This window comes from Mastomys coucha, unplaced genomic scaffold (genome assembly GCF_008632895.1).
Source record: "Mastomys coucha isolate ucsf_1 unplaced genomic scaffold, UCSF_Mcou_1 pScaffold7, whole genome shotgun sequence".
Classification (NCBI taxonomy): domain Eukaryota; kingdom Metazoa; phylum Chordata; class Mammalia; order Rodentia; family Muridae; genus Mastomys; species Mastomys coucha.
Window position 1 is genome coordinate 93,286,966 of NW_022196913.1, and position 14,927 is coordinate 93,301,892.

The 14,927-nt window shown below is 39.7% G+C and overlaps 1 protein-coding gene across 2 annotated transcripts in view; it reads right to left on the minus strand.

Annotated features, from left to right (window-relative positions):
* Taf2 (TATA-box binding protein associated factor 2) overlaps positions 1-12,659 on the minus strand; it is a 58,258-nt gene extending 45,599 nt beyond the window's left edge. The window contains exons 1-7 of one of the 2 annotated variants that reach the window (XM_031357930.1): positions 12,338-12,659; positions 11,714-11,768; positions 8,057-8,217; positions 6,008-6,126; positions 4,431-4,572; positions 3,454-3,685; positions 1,267-1,451 (exon numbers count right to left, since the gene is read on the minus strand). In XM_031357930.1, coding sequence (XP_031213790.1) covers positions 1,267-1,451; positions 3,454-3,685; positions 4,431-4,572; positions 6,008-6,126; positions 8,057-8,217; positions 11,714-11,768; positions 12,338-12,420 — 977 coding nt within the window. In that variant the 5' untranslated portion in view covers positions 12,421-12,659. Of the gene's footprint in view, positions 1-1,266; positions 1,452-3,453; positions 3,686-4,430; positions 4,573-5,995; positions 6,127-8,056; positions 8,218-11,713; positions 11,769-12,337 lie in introns of both variants that reach the window. The other variant, XM_031357929.1, reaches the window with a different exon arrangement.
* Positions 12,660-14,927: the final 2,268 nt, after the last annotated feature.

Genomic DNA, 14,927 nt, shown 5'->3' on the forward strand with positions numbered 1-14,927 from the left:
AGGACCAAGACACGCATAGCCAGTCGGTCAGAGTACAGTAACTACACTCAGGACCAAGACACGCATAGTCAGTCGGCCAGAGTGCAGTAACCACACTCTCACCAAGACACGCATAGTCAGTCGGCCAGAGTGCAGTAACTACACTCTCGCTAAGACACGCATAGTCAGTCGGTCAGAATACAGTAACCACACTCTCGCCAAGACACGCATAGTCAGTCGGCCAGAGTACAGTAACCACACTCTCAAGCAACACAATTTTTGGTTCAAGTTCAATACAGAAGGGGAAAAAAAGAAGAATATTCGCTCCAAAGTTTTCTAATCTTTTCAAATCTGAAATTCAGTCTACCTAAAGCAAAGAACACAGAGTTTTGTACTGATTTTAATAAAAAATATAAATCACTGGTTTTTGTTTTTTTGGTTTTTTTTGGTTTTGTTTTGTTTTTCAAGACAGGGTTTCTCTGTGTAGCCCTGGAACTCACTCTGTAGACCAGATTGGCACTCAGTAATCTGTCTGCCTCTGCCACCCAAGTGCTGGGATTAAAGGCATACGCCACCACTGACCGGCTATAAGTCACTGTTTTAAGGAGGAAGAAACTAGTGTTAATCAGAAATGGAGCCTAATAAAATAGGGTTAATTTCAAAATTCCTTTCCCAGGTTGGATACAGATGCACACTCCAGTAACCCAGCATTCAGTCTGGAAACCAGACAGCTTGAAACACATAGTGCTGGGGAGACACTGTCCCCAGAAACCAGAAAAACAGTAACAAAAATAAACCCCAGCCAGGCAGTGGTATTTTGATAACAAACTGGTGAGACCAATACATTTTTGTAGTGCTACCAAGAAGGCACACCAATCACCTATACAACATGAAAGCTAAACATTAAGAACTGAACCAGAAGCCGGGCGGTGGTGGCGCACGCCTTTAATCCCGGCACTTGGGAGGCAGAGGCAGGTGGAGTTCTGAGTTCGAGGTCTACAGAGTGAGTTCCAGGACAGCCAGAGATATACAGAGAAACCCTGTCTCGAAAAAACCAAAAAAAAAAAAAAAAAAAAAAAAAAAAAAAAAAGAACTGAACCAGAAATGTGAATGCTAATTGTAGAAGGCACATGATCCATCACTTCCTTATATAAGAGGCTAAAATGTAACATTTGTACAAATACCAGAGTACCTATGAACTCAAGCACACTGAGATTCAAAACTGATTAGCCAATAGCTTTTCCTTGTATGTATTCTAACTTAGGCATCATCTGAAGGGACACTAACCTGAAAATGCTCATAGAAGCATAGGCGGCCACTTCAACGTAAGCCTCATCAATGAAGACTGTCTTAAAACACGAGTATGGATAGCGACAAGTCAAAATTTCTTCATAAAATTCAAAAACTTCGTGAATGTATGATGTAGTATGTTTAAGTAATGGAAGAAGTTGAGGTAAACAAAAATGGGTAACCTGAAAACAAGAAAGGGCATGTTTAGTTTGCAATAAATTTCATAATGTTGAAAATAGGTGTTGTAAAATTAGTAGGCTTTTCAGATCAGGTTCACAAAATGCTCACTGTACTAAAAAAGTTAAATTTAAAATGGATTATGCTAAAAGCTTACACACAATGAAAATAAAACTGTTCCAAATTAAATTTTTTCTCCTATGCATAAACTAGAAAGAATTAAATTTTAAGGCTTAGCATAATCTCTTATGTGTCTACACCTAGCAAATATTGAGCATCTTATAGTAATATTTTAGTAATTAGTATGTGTGTGTGTGTATACAATGTTGAAGATTAAACCCAATGGCTTTCACATGCCAGGCAAGGACCACTAAACTGAATGTAGAAATTAATAGTTTATGTTGCCCCGTAATGATGGCTCATAACAGAAATTCTAACTCTTGGGATGTTAAGCCAGTCTGGGCTAAACAGTGACCTCAGCATGAACTAGTTAGTGCTAATCAGTACTATCGCATACCAGGAACAATCACTCCAGTTGTCCCCTGAAACTTCAGCAAATACTGGTGCACCCAATACAGGCGAGCCACACTGGCAGTAAGGAGGTAAAAAATATTCACAATAGAAGTAACGGTCATGGTTTTCATATTAAGCTAAATTCAAAACAAGTATCACAGACTATCTTATGAAACAAATGAATGAAGAAGCCAGGGATGGTGGCCACATCTGTAATCCCAGTGCTTCATGTTCTAAGAATGGAGTCCTATGGGGAGAATTCTGAATGCTTGTGAGGAAACTTCGAAAAAAACAATATAAGAATCTTGTGACCCTGGGTCAGTTTCTTCAAAACCATTGGAATTGTTTTTGGAATATGCTTTTGTGACCCCCCCAGGTGGAACAAATAGAAGTAAGTTTACTTCAGATTATTCACTATAACTGGCTATTGCTGTTTTATACACCTCTATGGAAAAACTTGGTTTCTGCCATGTGGAGCCACCAGTGGCTTGTTTCCCACATGTGGCTTGCCCCTGTAAATACAAATATTTTACTCATGTGACATTAACCCTCAGAGTATAACTGTCTGATGCTCTGAATAAGTTCTCATTCAGCTCCATTCTCCCAGGCCCCACAGCCTCTAGAACAGTGAGCAGAGAGAGTGTTACCACTTCAAAGCTAGTCAGAGCACCATAGTGAGACTGTCTCAAGACAAAACAAGAACTTAGTAACGTTTCATCCAAAAGATATCTTGCTCAATCATTTCGTGCTAGACAAAAGTTTGACAAATAAAAGCCAGATGCAGTCGTGCATGCCTCAGTGGCCAGGAAGCTGAGGCCGGAAGGCTCACGTGAGTTTGAGGAAAGCCTGGGCCACCTAGCAAGACTGTCCAAACAGTCTTCTAGTAAGAAGAAAACCAAAAACAAGACAAAGCAAAATAAACCCAAAATAGTTTGAAAGGTCAGGATGGGGTCAAGGCTAACAGTAAGTATGTTACAGTTAGAGAAATGTATGCAAATATAAGTAAACTATTTTAAATATATGAAAACTTTATGATTTTTTTCTAATACAGTGCTTAGCATTAAGAAAAAAAAAGTGCACCTTGGCTAGAGTGTAAGTTGGTTTCTAAAATCAACTGTTATTACTAATTTCATCTAAAGTCCTATCTCTGGAAGCTGGAAAACTACAATTTGAAAATTAAAGCATAAGCATAGTACCATGGAACACATGACTTCAAGGGCTATACAGAGAGACCTTATTTTTAAAGAAAAAAAGTAATAAATAATATTTTCACTTTAGCATACTGAGGTGTTCATAGAATCCTGGTCAACAAACTCATCAAAATGCTTTTAATTCCAAATAAATGTGATGTGAAAGATTTTCTTTTTAGTGATAGTGTTAAAGTATTTAAAAGCATTTAAACACTAAAAAAAGTGTTATTTATCTGTGCCTTTCTTCTCATAAGGAGTAAAAGTACAGAGAAGAAAAAGACGAGTGAAACACACATACACATACCTCATGCATATATGGATCCACAAGTATTTCAAATGGTCCAATGGCCAAGGAGATATTGGATGCTGCTGTAGGAATAGTAAGCATATAATGGAAGGTCTTCTTTCTCATGTCATGAGTATACACTGTCTCCACCAAATCTCCATTGGATACGGCTACCATTGCAGCATCTACTGTAAATTCTAATTTCCAGGTACACAACTCAGAGTATGAATCAACACAGGGAAACCAAAATCTACAAGCAGATTAACAGTACAAAGTATACTTCAGACTTAAAATATCAGGTCAAGTCTTACTATATAATAGAATCAGTACATAATACCAAAATATCAACAATTCTAAAACACAACCTTAGAAGAATTAATAATCTGAGGAAAGCCCTCACATTATAAACAATTTCAGTAACATGTAGTGAACTACAGAGCATTAGAAAGAGTGGATTACATTTCACATAAAGATGTAGGTCCTATGTAAACCTACTGATGTCAAACAACAGCAAAAAGCTGGCTATAAAGAGCACAAGCATGAATAAGCCGCTTTACTTAAAGTTCAAAACCAAGCACAATCAATGGTGTTTCAGGAACTGAGGAGAGAGAACGCCAGGTGAGAACGCTGACTGGAAGCAGAGGAGACTCTGCCAAGTGGTGGTGCTATCTGTGTTGATCTGAGCTCAACAGGTTGTTCACTTGTGAAAAGTTTTATCTCTTTACATTTAAATGCTGCAGTTTTCTGCATGCATGCTAAAGCTCACTATAAAGCTGAAGAATCAAGCTGATAGGTCATTTCAAAACTCTTCGCTAAGGAAAAGATGAAGATTACAAAGCTGAGAAGGAACACTCAATAGACATGACTCACAAGCAGCTTGGAGTTGGAGGGACCAAGCTTACACTGGCCATTCTAGAAAATAGACTGCACATTCAATATTGAAAAACGCAACTAGAAAAATTAAATTAATTGTAAGATATGAATTCATAATCTACCTTGTAGAATTTTGATACCCACAAGAGAAGACATGAGCACCTCTCTCTGCCATACTCCCCTCTACACTGGGTACCACAAAATGAAGACCTCCTTTTGGCTGATCCAAAGAAAAATTAATATGTATCTTCAGGACCTTTAACTCTGTAATAAATGAATATATATATACATTCACTGACACGTAAATAAGCAACAGTAATCTATATAATGAATATACTACATGAGAACCACAGCCTGAGCATTATATATATTAAGAAAGCACAGAGCTACGTGGAATGTAGTTCCAGTGGTGGGGCACTTGCCTAGATGCTAAAGGCCTGGAATCAAATGCCAGTACATAAAACAAAGACACCGTATACTTGCTGCGGCACAGGCTTTTACAGTGCTCACCTACACTAGCTGACAGCTTGCCTCCAGTCTCTCTAGCTGCTGCTTGTAATTTCTCACAAAGCACACCACTAACCATAGCATATTCTCAACATTTCTGACAACATGCAATGTTTTCAGAAAAATTTCAAACCCCCTAGTATGGATGCTTTAAGGCCTATCCAATTGCAATTCTATATTTTGAGTTTTTTCTCCTTTTGTATTTTTTTCCCAAACTGTTAGCTCTACTTGACTTTGAAGAGTAAAGGAAGGGAAGTAGAGTGAGGAGGGTTATTGAAGAAACTGCATCGTCTATTATGTTCTTCAATTATATTCTGTTTCTGTACAGTAAAAGGCACCTTGTGTTAAAATAAAGGGAGATATTTTAATTTCCCCCAGATATCACAAGTGCATGTCCATGCAATGATAAGCTTCTACATGTGCTCTACACTGAGTAATACCACTATTTCTCACCTGCTCCCAAACACACTGAAAACAAAGTGTTTTCTTTCTTCTTTGACTTCTATAAGACTAAATAAGGTAGGAAGAAGTTTTCAAACAACAATTGTACTGGTTAAAGAATGGATCATGAAGATTTAGAAAGGGTAAATTCAAAGTACATAGGACATGTGGCAAGAGCCCATGTTCTAGCATCTGCTCAACCACAAAATAGTTCAGTGAACTTATTGTGGGACTTGAGAACGAGGTTCTGTAACAAGGAAAAACTAGGACTGTTAATGCTGCAAAAATGCTACTGTCCCAAATGGACCTATCCACATGATTTTTAAAGTACCTTTCATTAAAAGGACAAAACAGCCTTGTGTGGTGGCACACGCCTTTGCTCTGAGGACTCAGGAGACTGAGGCAGATGGGTCTCTCAGTTAGAGGCTAGCCTGGTCTACAGAGCAATTGCCAGGACAGTCAGAACAAAAGAAAAAGAAAAAAAAACAAGTGAAAGGAGCTAGAAGCATAGCTCCTTTGACAGAAAACATCCCTAGCATCTACAAAGTGGTTTCCTGGCACTGAAACCAGGCAATTTTGTAACAGCCCGTGGCTAACATATTCATATTAATCCAGAACCCTAAAGAAGAAAAGAATTTTCCAGTTCCTTTCACACATTTGTACTGGTTACGATACAATTAAAGCATCTTTCTGGCCTATAAATTTAGCAAGATTTATTTCACTGTTCAGTAATACATTCCTGGTGCTTTACCATCGACATGTTTCCAGAGCTCTGAGGGAACCTTAATGCAGAGTTCTCCATTCCCCGCATCAGGGTCCACAGCACTGACTGCAGCTGCATATGCATTGGAAAAATAATTGAGGTTTCTCCTGGGGAGATAAAAGCCAACTGGTAATAACAGCAAGCCACACATTTCAGCAGATCTTCCTAAGGACCAATGGCATCATGGTAACATTTTACGGGGGAGGTGTATGTTTATATCAAACAACTTTTATAATACACATTTTTATTGTTATAGTATTTTATAAATTTTAAGGAATATGACAAAAAAGATATTGTAGGTATTGAAGGGGAGTCTCTGGGAGGAGCAGTGGTACAAAAGGGAAACAAGAATGTGATTCAATTATATTTAATTGAAATATGTTTTTAAATGTTAATAAATTCAGATAAACTGAAATCATGTAACTTTTCTCATCATAATGCAATAAAAGTTTAAAAAAAAAAGAACCAATGGCATCAATTATTTCTAAGTATTATATCTTCTTACACAATTCATAAGAATACGTTTTTAGCCAACTTAACTAATCCTGATACTATTTACCATGTTAAGTATTAATGTAGCCGGGTGGTGGTGGCACATGCCTTTAATCCCAGCACTTGGGAGGCAGAGGCAGGCAGATTTCTGAGTTCGAGGTCAGCCTGGTCTACAGAGTGAGTTCCAGGACAGCCAGGGCTACACAGAGAAACCCTGTCTGGAAAACAAAACAAAACAAAACAAAACAAAAAAAGAATTAATGTGACAGACATGGTGGTGCATGCCTTTAATCCCAGTACTCTGGAGGCATAGGCAAGAGGATCTCTCTGAGTTCAAAGACAGCCTGACCTCAAAACAGGAAAGAAAGAAAGGAGGAAGGAAGGAAGGAAGCCAATAGCTAAAAAGAACTGTTAAACTGATAACTGTGTTCACATCCTTCATTAACTCTGGAATGTCAAGGTCACTCCTTATCTAGTATCCGGGTAACTTAGCTTCAGACTCTGAGAATCCCCGAGAAGGCTTGCTGGGTAGACCCTCTCCTGTCTGACTCACTAAGTCTGGGCTAATACCTTAGATCTGCAGAACTAAATAGCTCCTAGGTAATACTCATGCTGCTTATTTGGAGTCACTCGTTAAAGCAATATGACATGTCCTAGGCTAGTGACATACTGTCCTCATTGAAGAGTTTATAACTGCACTGCACTTGGCACCCCACTACAAAACACTGAGAACCACAGAAATAATAGGACCTAGTGCTATCAGGACTTTTTAAAAATGCCCTCCAATATAGTTGACAGTGGATACTGTATTTCTTTTTTTTTTTTTTTTAAGTCTCTCATTACAGATGGTTGTGAACTACCATGTGGTTGCTGGGATTTGAACTCATGACCTCTGGAAGAGTAGTCAGTGCTCTTAACTGCTGAGCCATCTCACCAGCCCAGATACTGTATTTCTTAAGATACTTTAAAATAGTGAAACCATTTAGTAGAGTATTTTACAGTGTCTCTGGTCTGAAGATGATGGTGACCATCCAATTCATTGAAACAATTTCTTGGTATTTATCAAGTAAACAAGGATAAGAACACTAAAACAGAAACATGAGCCAGGCAGTGGTGGCACACACCTTTAATCCCAGCACTTGGGAGGCAGAGGCAGGCAGATTTCTGAGTTCGAGGCCAGCCTGGTCTACAGAGTGAGTTCCAGGACAGCCAGGGCTACACAGAGAAACCCTGTCTCAAAAAACCAAAAAAAAAAAAAAAAGAAAGAAACATGGTTAAGAAATTTAACAAAAATAAATGTACTAAAAATTCCCAGATAATACTTCTTTAAAGCTGTAAGAAGGGAAATTTAATAACTTAAATGTTGGACAAAGGTGAGGAAACCCTTGAGCGAAATTTGCAGGAAAGTAAAAGCAACAGAAATTATGCAACATAAAGCTCTACTGTAATAAGAATGGAAAACTTAGTTGAAAAACATTAAACCAATCTCTACAAACAATGACAGAATGACTTAGAAACACCAGCTTCTTAAAGTGTCCAACTTACTGTTTTGACTCACTGTGACAAACTTCTAAGGTTGGATCATTATAAATAAAAGCAGCCTCCAAGTCATTGATCCTGACTCGGTATATTCTGCACTGCTTACTGTTCAACTTGATTCTATTCAAGTTGGCAACTGTAGGAAATATAGTCAGCTCCACGAATCCCTGTGAAAACAAAGAACAGCTATTATAAATGTTACAATGTTGCAGAGCATATTTCCTTAATTACCACTTACATATGCTACCTCTAAAAATAAAATCCCAAATAGCTATGTACACATGAATGTTCTCCAAGAATCTTAACTCTAAACATTAACTGTACCAGTGACTGACTGAGTATTATTTATCTAGTCTTTACAAGCCTTCCTTTATCTGTGTAATTTGTGGTAATTAAGCCACTATTGACTGGAAAAGTGAAAACATTTACTAGTCTCAAATACAAGAATTTCTAGGTAGACTGCAATCAAAATAGGCTAGAGGACCAGAAACTGGTAAAGAAGTAAGTCACAATCAGGAAGTTGAAGTCAAAGAATCTGATGGTACACAGAACTTGGGCTTTAAAAACTACAATACTGGGGCTGGAGAGATGGCTCAGCATTTAAGAGCACTGACTGCTCTTCCAAAGGTCCTGAGTTCAAATCCCAGCAACCACATGGTAGCTCACAACCATCCATTATGAAATCTAACACCCTCTTCTGAAGTGTCTGAAGACAGCTACAGTATACTTACATATAATAAATGAATAAATCTTAAAAAACAAACAAAAAAACTACAATACTGAAGCTAACAAGTATGCGTCTCCTCACAGGAGATAATGAGGAAACATAGAGCAGCAAGTGCTGTGAGAGAACTGTGGGAGCAGCAGTACGTGCAATACTGATCCTGATTTGTAACTTCAGCACTTAGAAGGCTGAGGCAAAAGGATAGCCAGTTTGATGTCATCATGAGTTATATAGTGAGTCCCTGTATCAAGAATCTAAAAAGAGAAGTGAATTAGAAATTTATGGAAAAAGTTATTAGCCCATAGTTACCTGTAAAGAATATATGGTTTTTCTAAAATAACACTGATAATATAAAAGTGAAGGGAATATATGCCAAGAAAATGATTCCCTGATGTCACAGGGCCCTAACCTGTGTGCAACAATGAGCTCTATTAACAGTCACAAGCTTCCTTCTGCTCTAGCATCCTTACCCACTGACATAATTCAAATTCTCAGACTACCAAACACCTCAACATTATCCTTCCACTTTAGGACTTCCTCCACCATTTCCCACCTAGCTGTCCCATGCCATCTAATATTTTTGAAAACTCTTTATTTACTACACTTGAATGAAATAGCACCTGAATGTCTGAGAGAAGATACTTATTCTTGACCATTTGTCATACTGAATGTAGTAAACACTACAAAAGCCAGCCAGGACAGCACTCATTTGTAGTTAAATGCCTATTTCTTGACACTGTAGAAAAAAGCCCTTGTAAATAAATATCTGAATCCTATCTATCACTTAGTAACTGTACAATCCTGGTGGGCATGGGACACATGCCTATAATCCCTGCAGTCAGGCAACAGAGGCCAGAGACCCTTCTGATAACAATGACTTCAAGTTCCTTTACCTAAATTGCTAGAATTCCTCCATTCCAGGATGACAATCAAAATCACGATCTGAGAGACATGTCTACACTGTTGATACTGCTGTGAGTTTGAATGTCCAGCGCTTCTCTTTTCATGGCCCTTTCCTTCAATCACAAACTGGACTGCTCCTTTGCTCCTGCAATTTCGGGACCTTTCTTCTTCGCTCATCCCAAAACCTGACCCTAAATCACTCTCTTACCAGCCACCAAATTCTCTTGCCCCACAGCTACATTTTTGTCTACTTTTTCTCCCTCCTATGAATGATCCTTCAGAGGATTCTCTGCAGGACAGAGCTACACCAGCTGAGAAATCCTCCTCTGTCCACTACCCTCTTTTCTGATTATAACATTACTCTCTGTGCCCAGAAGTATGTTCAAAATTTACTTTGCTCAAAATTTACTCATGAATGGACACAGTCATCAAAATAAGCCACAAAGGGACACAGCATGATTGTATTTGTTTTTCTCTTTTCTTTTTGAAACAGCATCACCCTATGCAGTCCAGGGTCATATCAAACCCCTAATCTTCCTGCCTCAACTTCTAGAGTGGGGGTTACAGGTGTGTACCACTATGTGCAGCTGTTTTTTTTTAAGAGGCGATTTCTCCATTTTGCTCAGGCTGGTCTACATTTCCTAGGCTCAACTGATCTTCCCACCTCAACCCCCTAACTAGGAGTGCAGGCAGCTACCATTGTACCCATCTTAAACATAGTATCCTGATCCACAGAACTAACATAACAGCTCACTGATTATCAGGTGCTAAAGAAAGATATAAACAGGTAACATTCAATGATGTTGCTCAGTAAACAGAAAAAATTCTAGGTCTTCTGGGGAAAAAAATGACTCACAGTGCAATAGTAGAGATGATTTATCTAATTTCTAGTCCTAAGCCAGTTCAGAGCCCTAGAACAGAGGCTTCTGAGTAAATGGAAAGCCACTCTCTACCACAGAGCCTCCTGAAGGATCTGCAACCACATGCCAGGGCACTATCTGTTTTGAGAACAAAAACAAAGCAAAACCAAACCAAACAAAACCACCTAATCTTGTTGATATTATCATATCTTCGTTCTTCTGAATTGAACAACTGAACTCTCTAGTCAAGCAGGAAGTATTTAGAGGTCATGTAATTAAATGATATCATAGATCAAGTCTATTAGAATAGGACTAATGTTTACTTTTTTAGCCCTCTAATATAAAATAATACATGTTGTAATAATAGGTCCCTGTCCTATTAGTGAAGTAAGGGCTATTATGGTGGAAAAGGTGGAATGCTCACTTCTCTATTCCAGGATAATAAATCCAAGCAACCATGTATCTCTTGTGGATTACGGAAAGTAATGGCATAAAAAGGTGAATGGCCACCAGAAGTTCTTCTGATAGACTACATGTAGGTAGTAGTTTTGCTCTTCTATCAATACTTTATTTCTCTTTACTTGTATGCACTCAGCTCCCTCATTTATAAAGCTGGGACTGAAATCTTATCTACCTCAAGAGATTACAGTGAAGAGTCAATGAGTTAATATACATACACCTTAAGGAATGTTTTATAGACAACAGTGATTCAAGTAACATTCACTATAATTCAGTCAATCATGTTGACTCTAATAATGCTAAGCTTCACTGAGTGAAATCACGAGTTTCCTATACTGCTGGAATAAAAACTTAAATTAAAAATACTCCTTAATGCTTTCAATGTTCTATCCCCAAAAAGCAATATGTGACAAATATTACAAAAGAAATTCCATAAATAAGCAGCTGAATCTAAGAATGCTATGACTACAGGCTTAGTCTTGTCTAATGCACAATGTGAAGGTGCTTTATTATAAAAACTTCCTATTTCACAACATGCTTAGCATATTGAACATTTTAATCAGGAAATGGGAGAAGGTGGGGAGAACAGAGACAGCATGTATAGCAAACAGACTTGAATTCTCATTTCTTATTCTGAGGGATCTTGAAGACTACAGAATCCCCAAGAACTGTGAAAGGCTGACTTAAACTGTTTATGATGACCGGGAATGATCTTACCACAACAGATTTTCTCTGGAAGTTTATGTTGTTGATACAAACGACCTGATGGGTTGTATATATAAAAAAGAAAGAAATTACTGTTATTATATGAAAGGGACTATATTCTAAGCAGCTCAAAAATCACACACCAAATTTGTCTTCGAATTCTACAAAATGAGTATTAATTAAAATGGGTTTTTTTTGTTGTTGTTGGTTTTTTTTTGTTTTTTGTTTTTTTCGAGACAGGGTTTCTCTGTATAGTCCTGGCTGTCCTGGAACTCACTCTGTAGACCACGCTGGCCTCGAACTCAGAAATCCTCTGCCTCCCAAGTGCTGGGATTAAAGGCGTGCACCACCACTGCCCGGCTAAAATGTTTATTTTAAATGTAGCAACAGATCTGAAAAGGTTTGACTTGACAAAAATATAGCGGTACTTTAAGAAAGGTTTATGAGCCGGTGGGGGAGAGGAGTAAATATTCTGAACAATACTGGTATTTAAAACCGTTTCACCCTACAAGCATCATGTCCTCTGGAGTGGGCTCTAGTTTCCCACTAGTTTCCCAGGCTCATCAAGTCACTCACAGAATCAATGAAAACAAAATCAAAGCGGGGCGAGAAACGGAGTAGGGGAAAGGTACTTATAATTTGTACGGCCGAGGGCTTTCGAAGCCCTTGTCTCCTTTCTTCCTGTTCATCCTGGAGGACTCTAAGCCGGTGGGCGGCATGAAGAGCTCCTGCGGGGCTCGCCTTTCAAGCTGCTCGTGGGGCTGCAGCGCATTCCCGGTACCGGCCCGTGCACCCTGAGAGCCCTGCCACCCGTCCTTCGCCTCGTGTCCCCTCCCCGACCACTCTCAGTCGCCTCCACCCGGCTCCTGTCACGCAAATGCGCCCCTCTACAGGAGCTCAAAGCCGACGCGGCCGCCCGCCGACATCTTGCCCGTCACCTCTGACCGGTGACGTCAGAGGAAGTGGAGCCGCCGCGAAGGCAGAACCCGGAAGTTTTGTCCCGGCGTCAGTGGGCGGGGCTTTCGCGATCAATGAAGGATTTTGAGTTTGGATTGTGGCTTTTCTAAAATTAAGAGAGCGGAGGGAAGATTTACTGGGTGATAAGGTGAAGGTGAAGAAGGAAGGAAAGGGCGTTAAGTGCTTGGCGAATAGTGCTTGTGTAAGTGTGGAAGACGAGAAGCCACGTGTAACCGAGGTAAGGGGCGAGGGGCTAGGAGTTAGTACTGGTCCTGAAATCATTGCTGTCAAGAACAAACACACCCATTTGGACCCCGTGGTATAAACTCCAAATGTATAATTAGACCGCAGGGAACTCTCGAGCCCGAAGTCCCAAGGCCCCAGTATTTATTTTATGAATTAACAGATTTTTTTTTTGACATTTTGAAGCCTTTGTGTGTGGATTTCCTTTTTTGTTGTTGTTTTCGAGACAGGGTTTCTCTGTGTAGCCCTGGCTGTCGTGGAACTCACTCTCTAGTCCAGGCTGGCCTCGAACTCAGAAATCCATCTGCCTCTGCCTCCCAAGTGCTGGGATTAAAGGCGTGTGCCACCACTGCCCCACGGATTTCCTATTCTTGAGGGTCAAAGACGCAAACCAATGTCCGTTAATCCTGTTGAGTATTGTCCATTAACATTTTTCCACCTGCACAGATTTAACTCCACTCATCCTTTTTACTCCTGACAAGGTCATTAGCTGATTTTAAATTAATTTGAACCTTCGTCTAAACAAAACCAATTAGGAAAATAAAACTATAACTTAATTAAACCTTCCAAAACCAGAAGTTATTTTTCCCAATGTGCATTTATTTATTTATTAAACCCACATAAAGTAAAGGCAGAGTTCATAAACGGCTTATACAGTCTTTGAGCAGGACCACTTCCTCATGCACTCTTATTTTCTGAGAGCAGCCCCAGACTTAACATAATTTTCTACAATTATAAAATACCCGCAAGGGTAGCAGTAGGCTTGTTCCAAGTTGGAGTCTTCTCAGAAATGCAGGAGTGCAGCGATAATCACACCTAGTGGACACTTTGCTGTTTTAAAGATACACTTTGGTAAACTTGCTTTTTTTCATGGAGGTGCCAGCCTGCTCAAAAAACTCAGGAAGCTGGACAGTAATAGAATCATCTGTGGTCTCACTGGCTTCTTCTAGAAAGGTGGATGCAATGTCTCAACATCAGTATAGGACACAAAAGTCCCTGTTTTTGTGATACTTAAACGTGTAGTTAGCCGGGCGGCTGCGGTGGCGGTGGCGGTGGCGGTGGCGGTGGCGGCGGCGGCGGCGGCAGCGGCGGCGGCGCACGCGCACGCCTTTAATCCCAGTACTTATGAGGCAGAGGCAGACCGATTTCTGAGTTCAAGGCCAGACTGGTCTACAGAGTGAGTTCCAGGACAGCCAGGGCTATACAGAGAAACCCTGTCTCGGGGTGGGGGGGGAAAATGTGGTTGACAGGTCTGTAGTCTGCTTAAATTGCTGTTGGTGTCAATCTCTAGGCCAGTGACTCTCAATTTGTGGATCATGACCTTTTGGAGGGCCAAAAGACCCTTTCACAGGGTCACGTAAGATGTACAGATGTGCACATCAGATATTTACAATTCATAACAATAGCAAAAATTAGTTATGAAGTAGCACTGAAAATAGTTTTATGGTTGGGGTCAACAACATGAGGAACAGTATTAACTGTTGCAACATTAAGAAGGTGGAGAACCACTACTCTAAGCCAACTGTTAGCATGACCTCAGTTGATTCCCCTTGGCCACTGGTTTTTAGTAGGTCAATAATTGAATCTAGTATGTCTTCACTGGTTGGGTCTGGTGAGTCATCACTCATTTCTTCTGTGTATGGACTAGGGAAAGCCATAGCTGGGGCACACAAGACAGAGTGCCAGGACTTTGCAAAGCATAGTTCCTCGTTGAGAGTGGGAGCAAGCAGTGAACAGGAAGAAGGAATTGCCAAAACTAGAAATGATTTATAGTTTGCTAGTGAGTTTTTCCCACTCAGGGGAGTACTCTTCCTCTAGTATTCTTCACATAGGATGCAGGATTACGCCCACTTTATCAGTACTGCGTAGTCAAGTAGGCAGAGGCCAGTGTTAAGCCCATTTCAGCAATGTAAACAACTGGTGATGGTTATTCTTGGTTGTCACTTGATTACATGTGGAATTAACTAAAAATCTAAGCAGCTCAGTATACCTATGAGAGATTTTCCTTAAGTAAATGTTTGAAGTG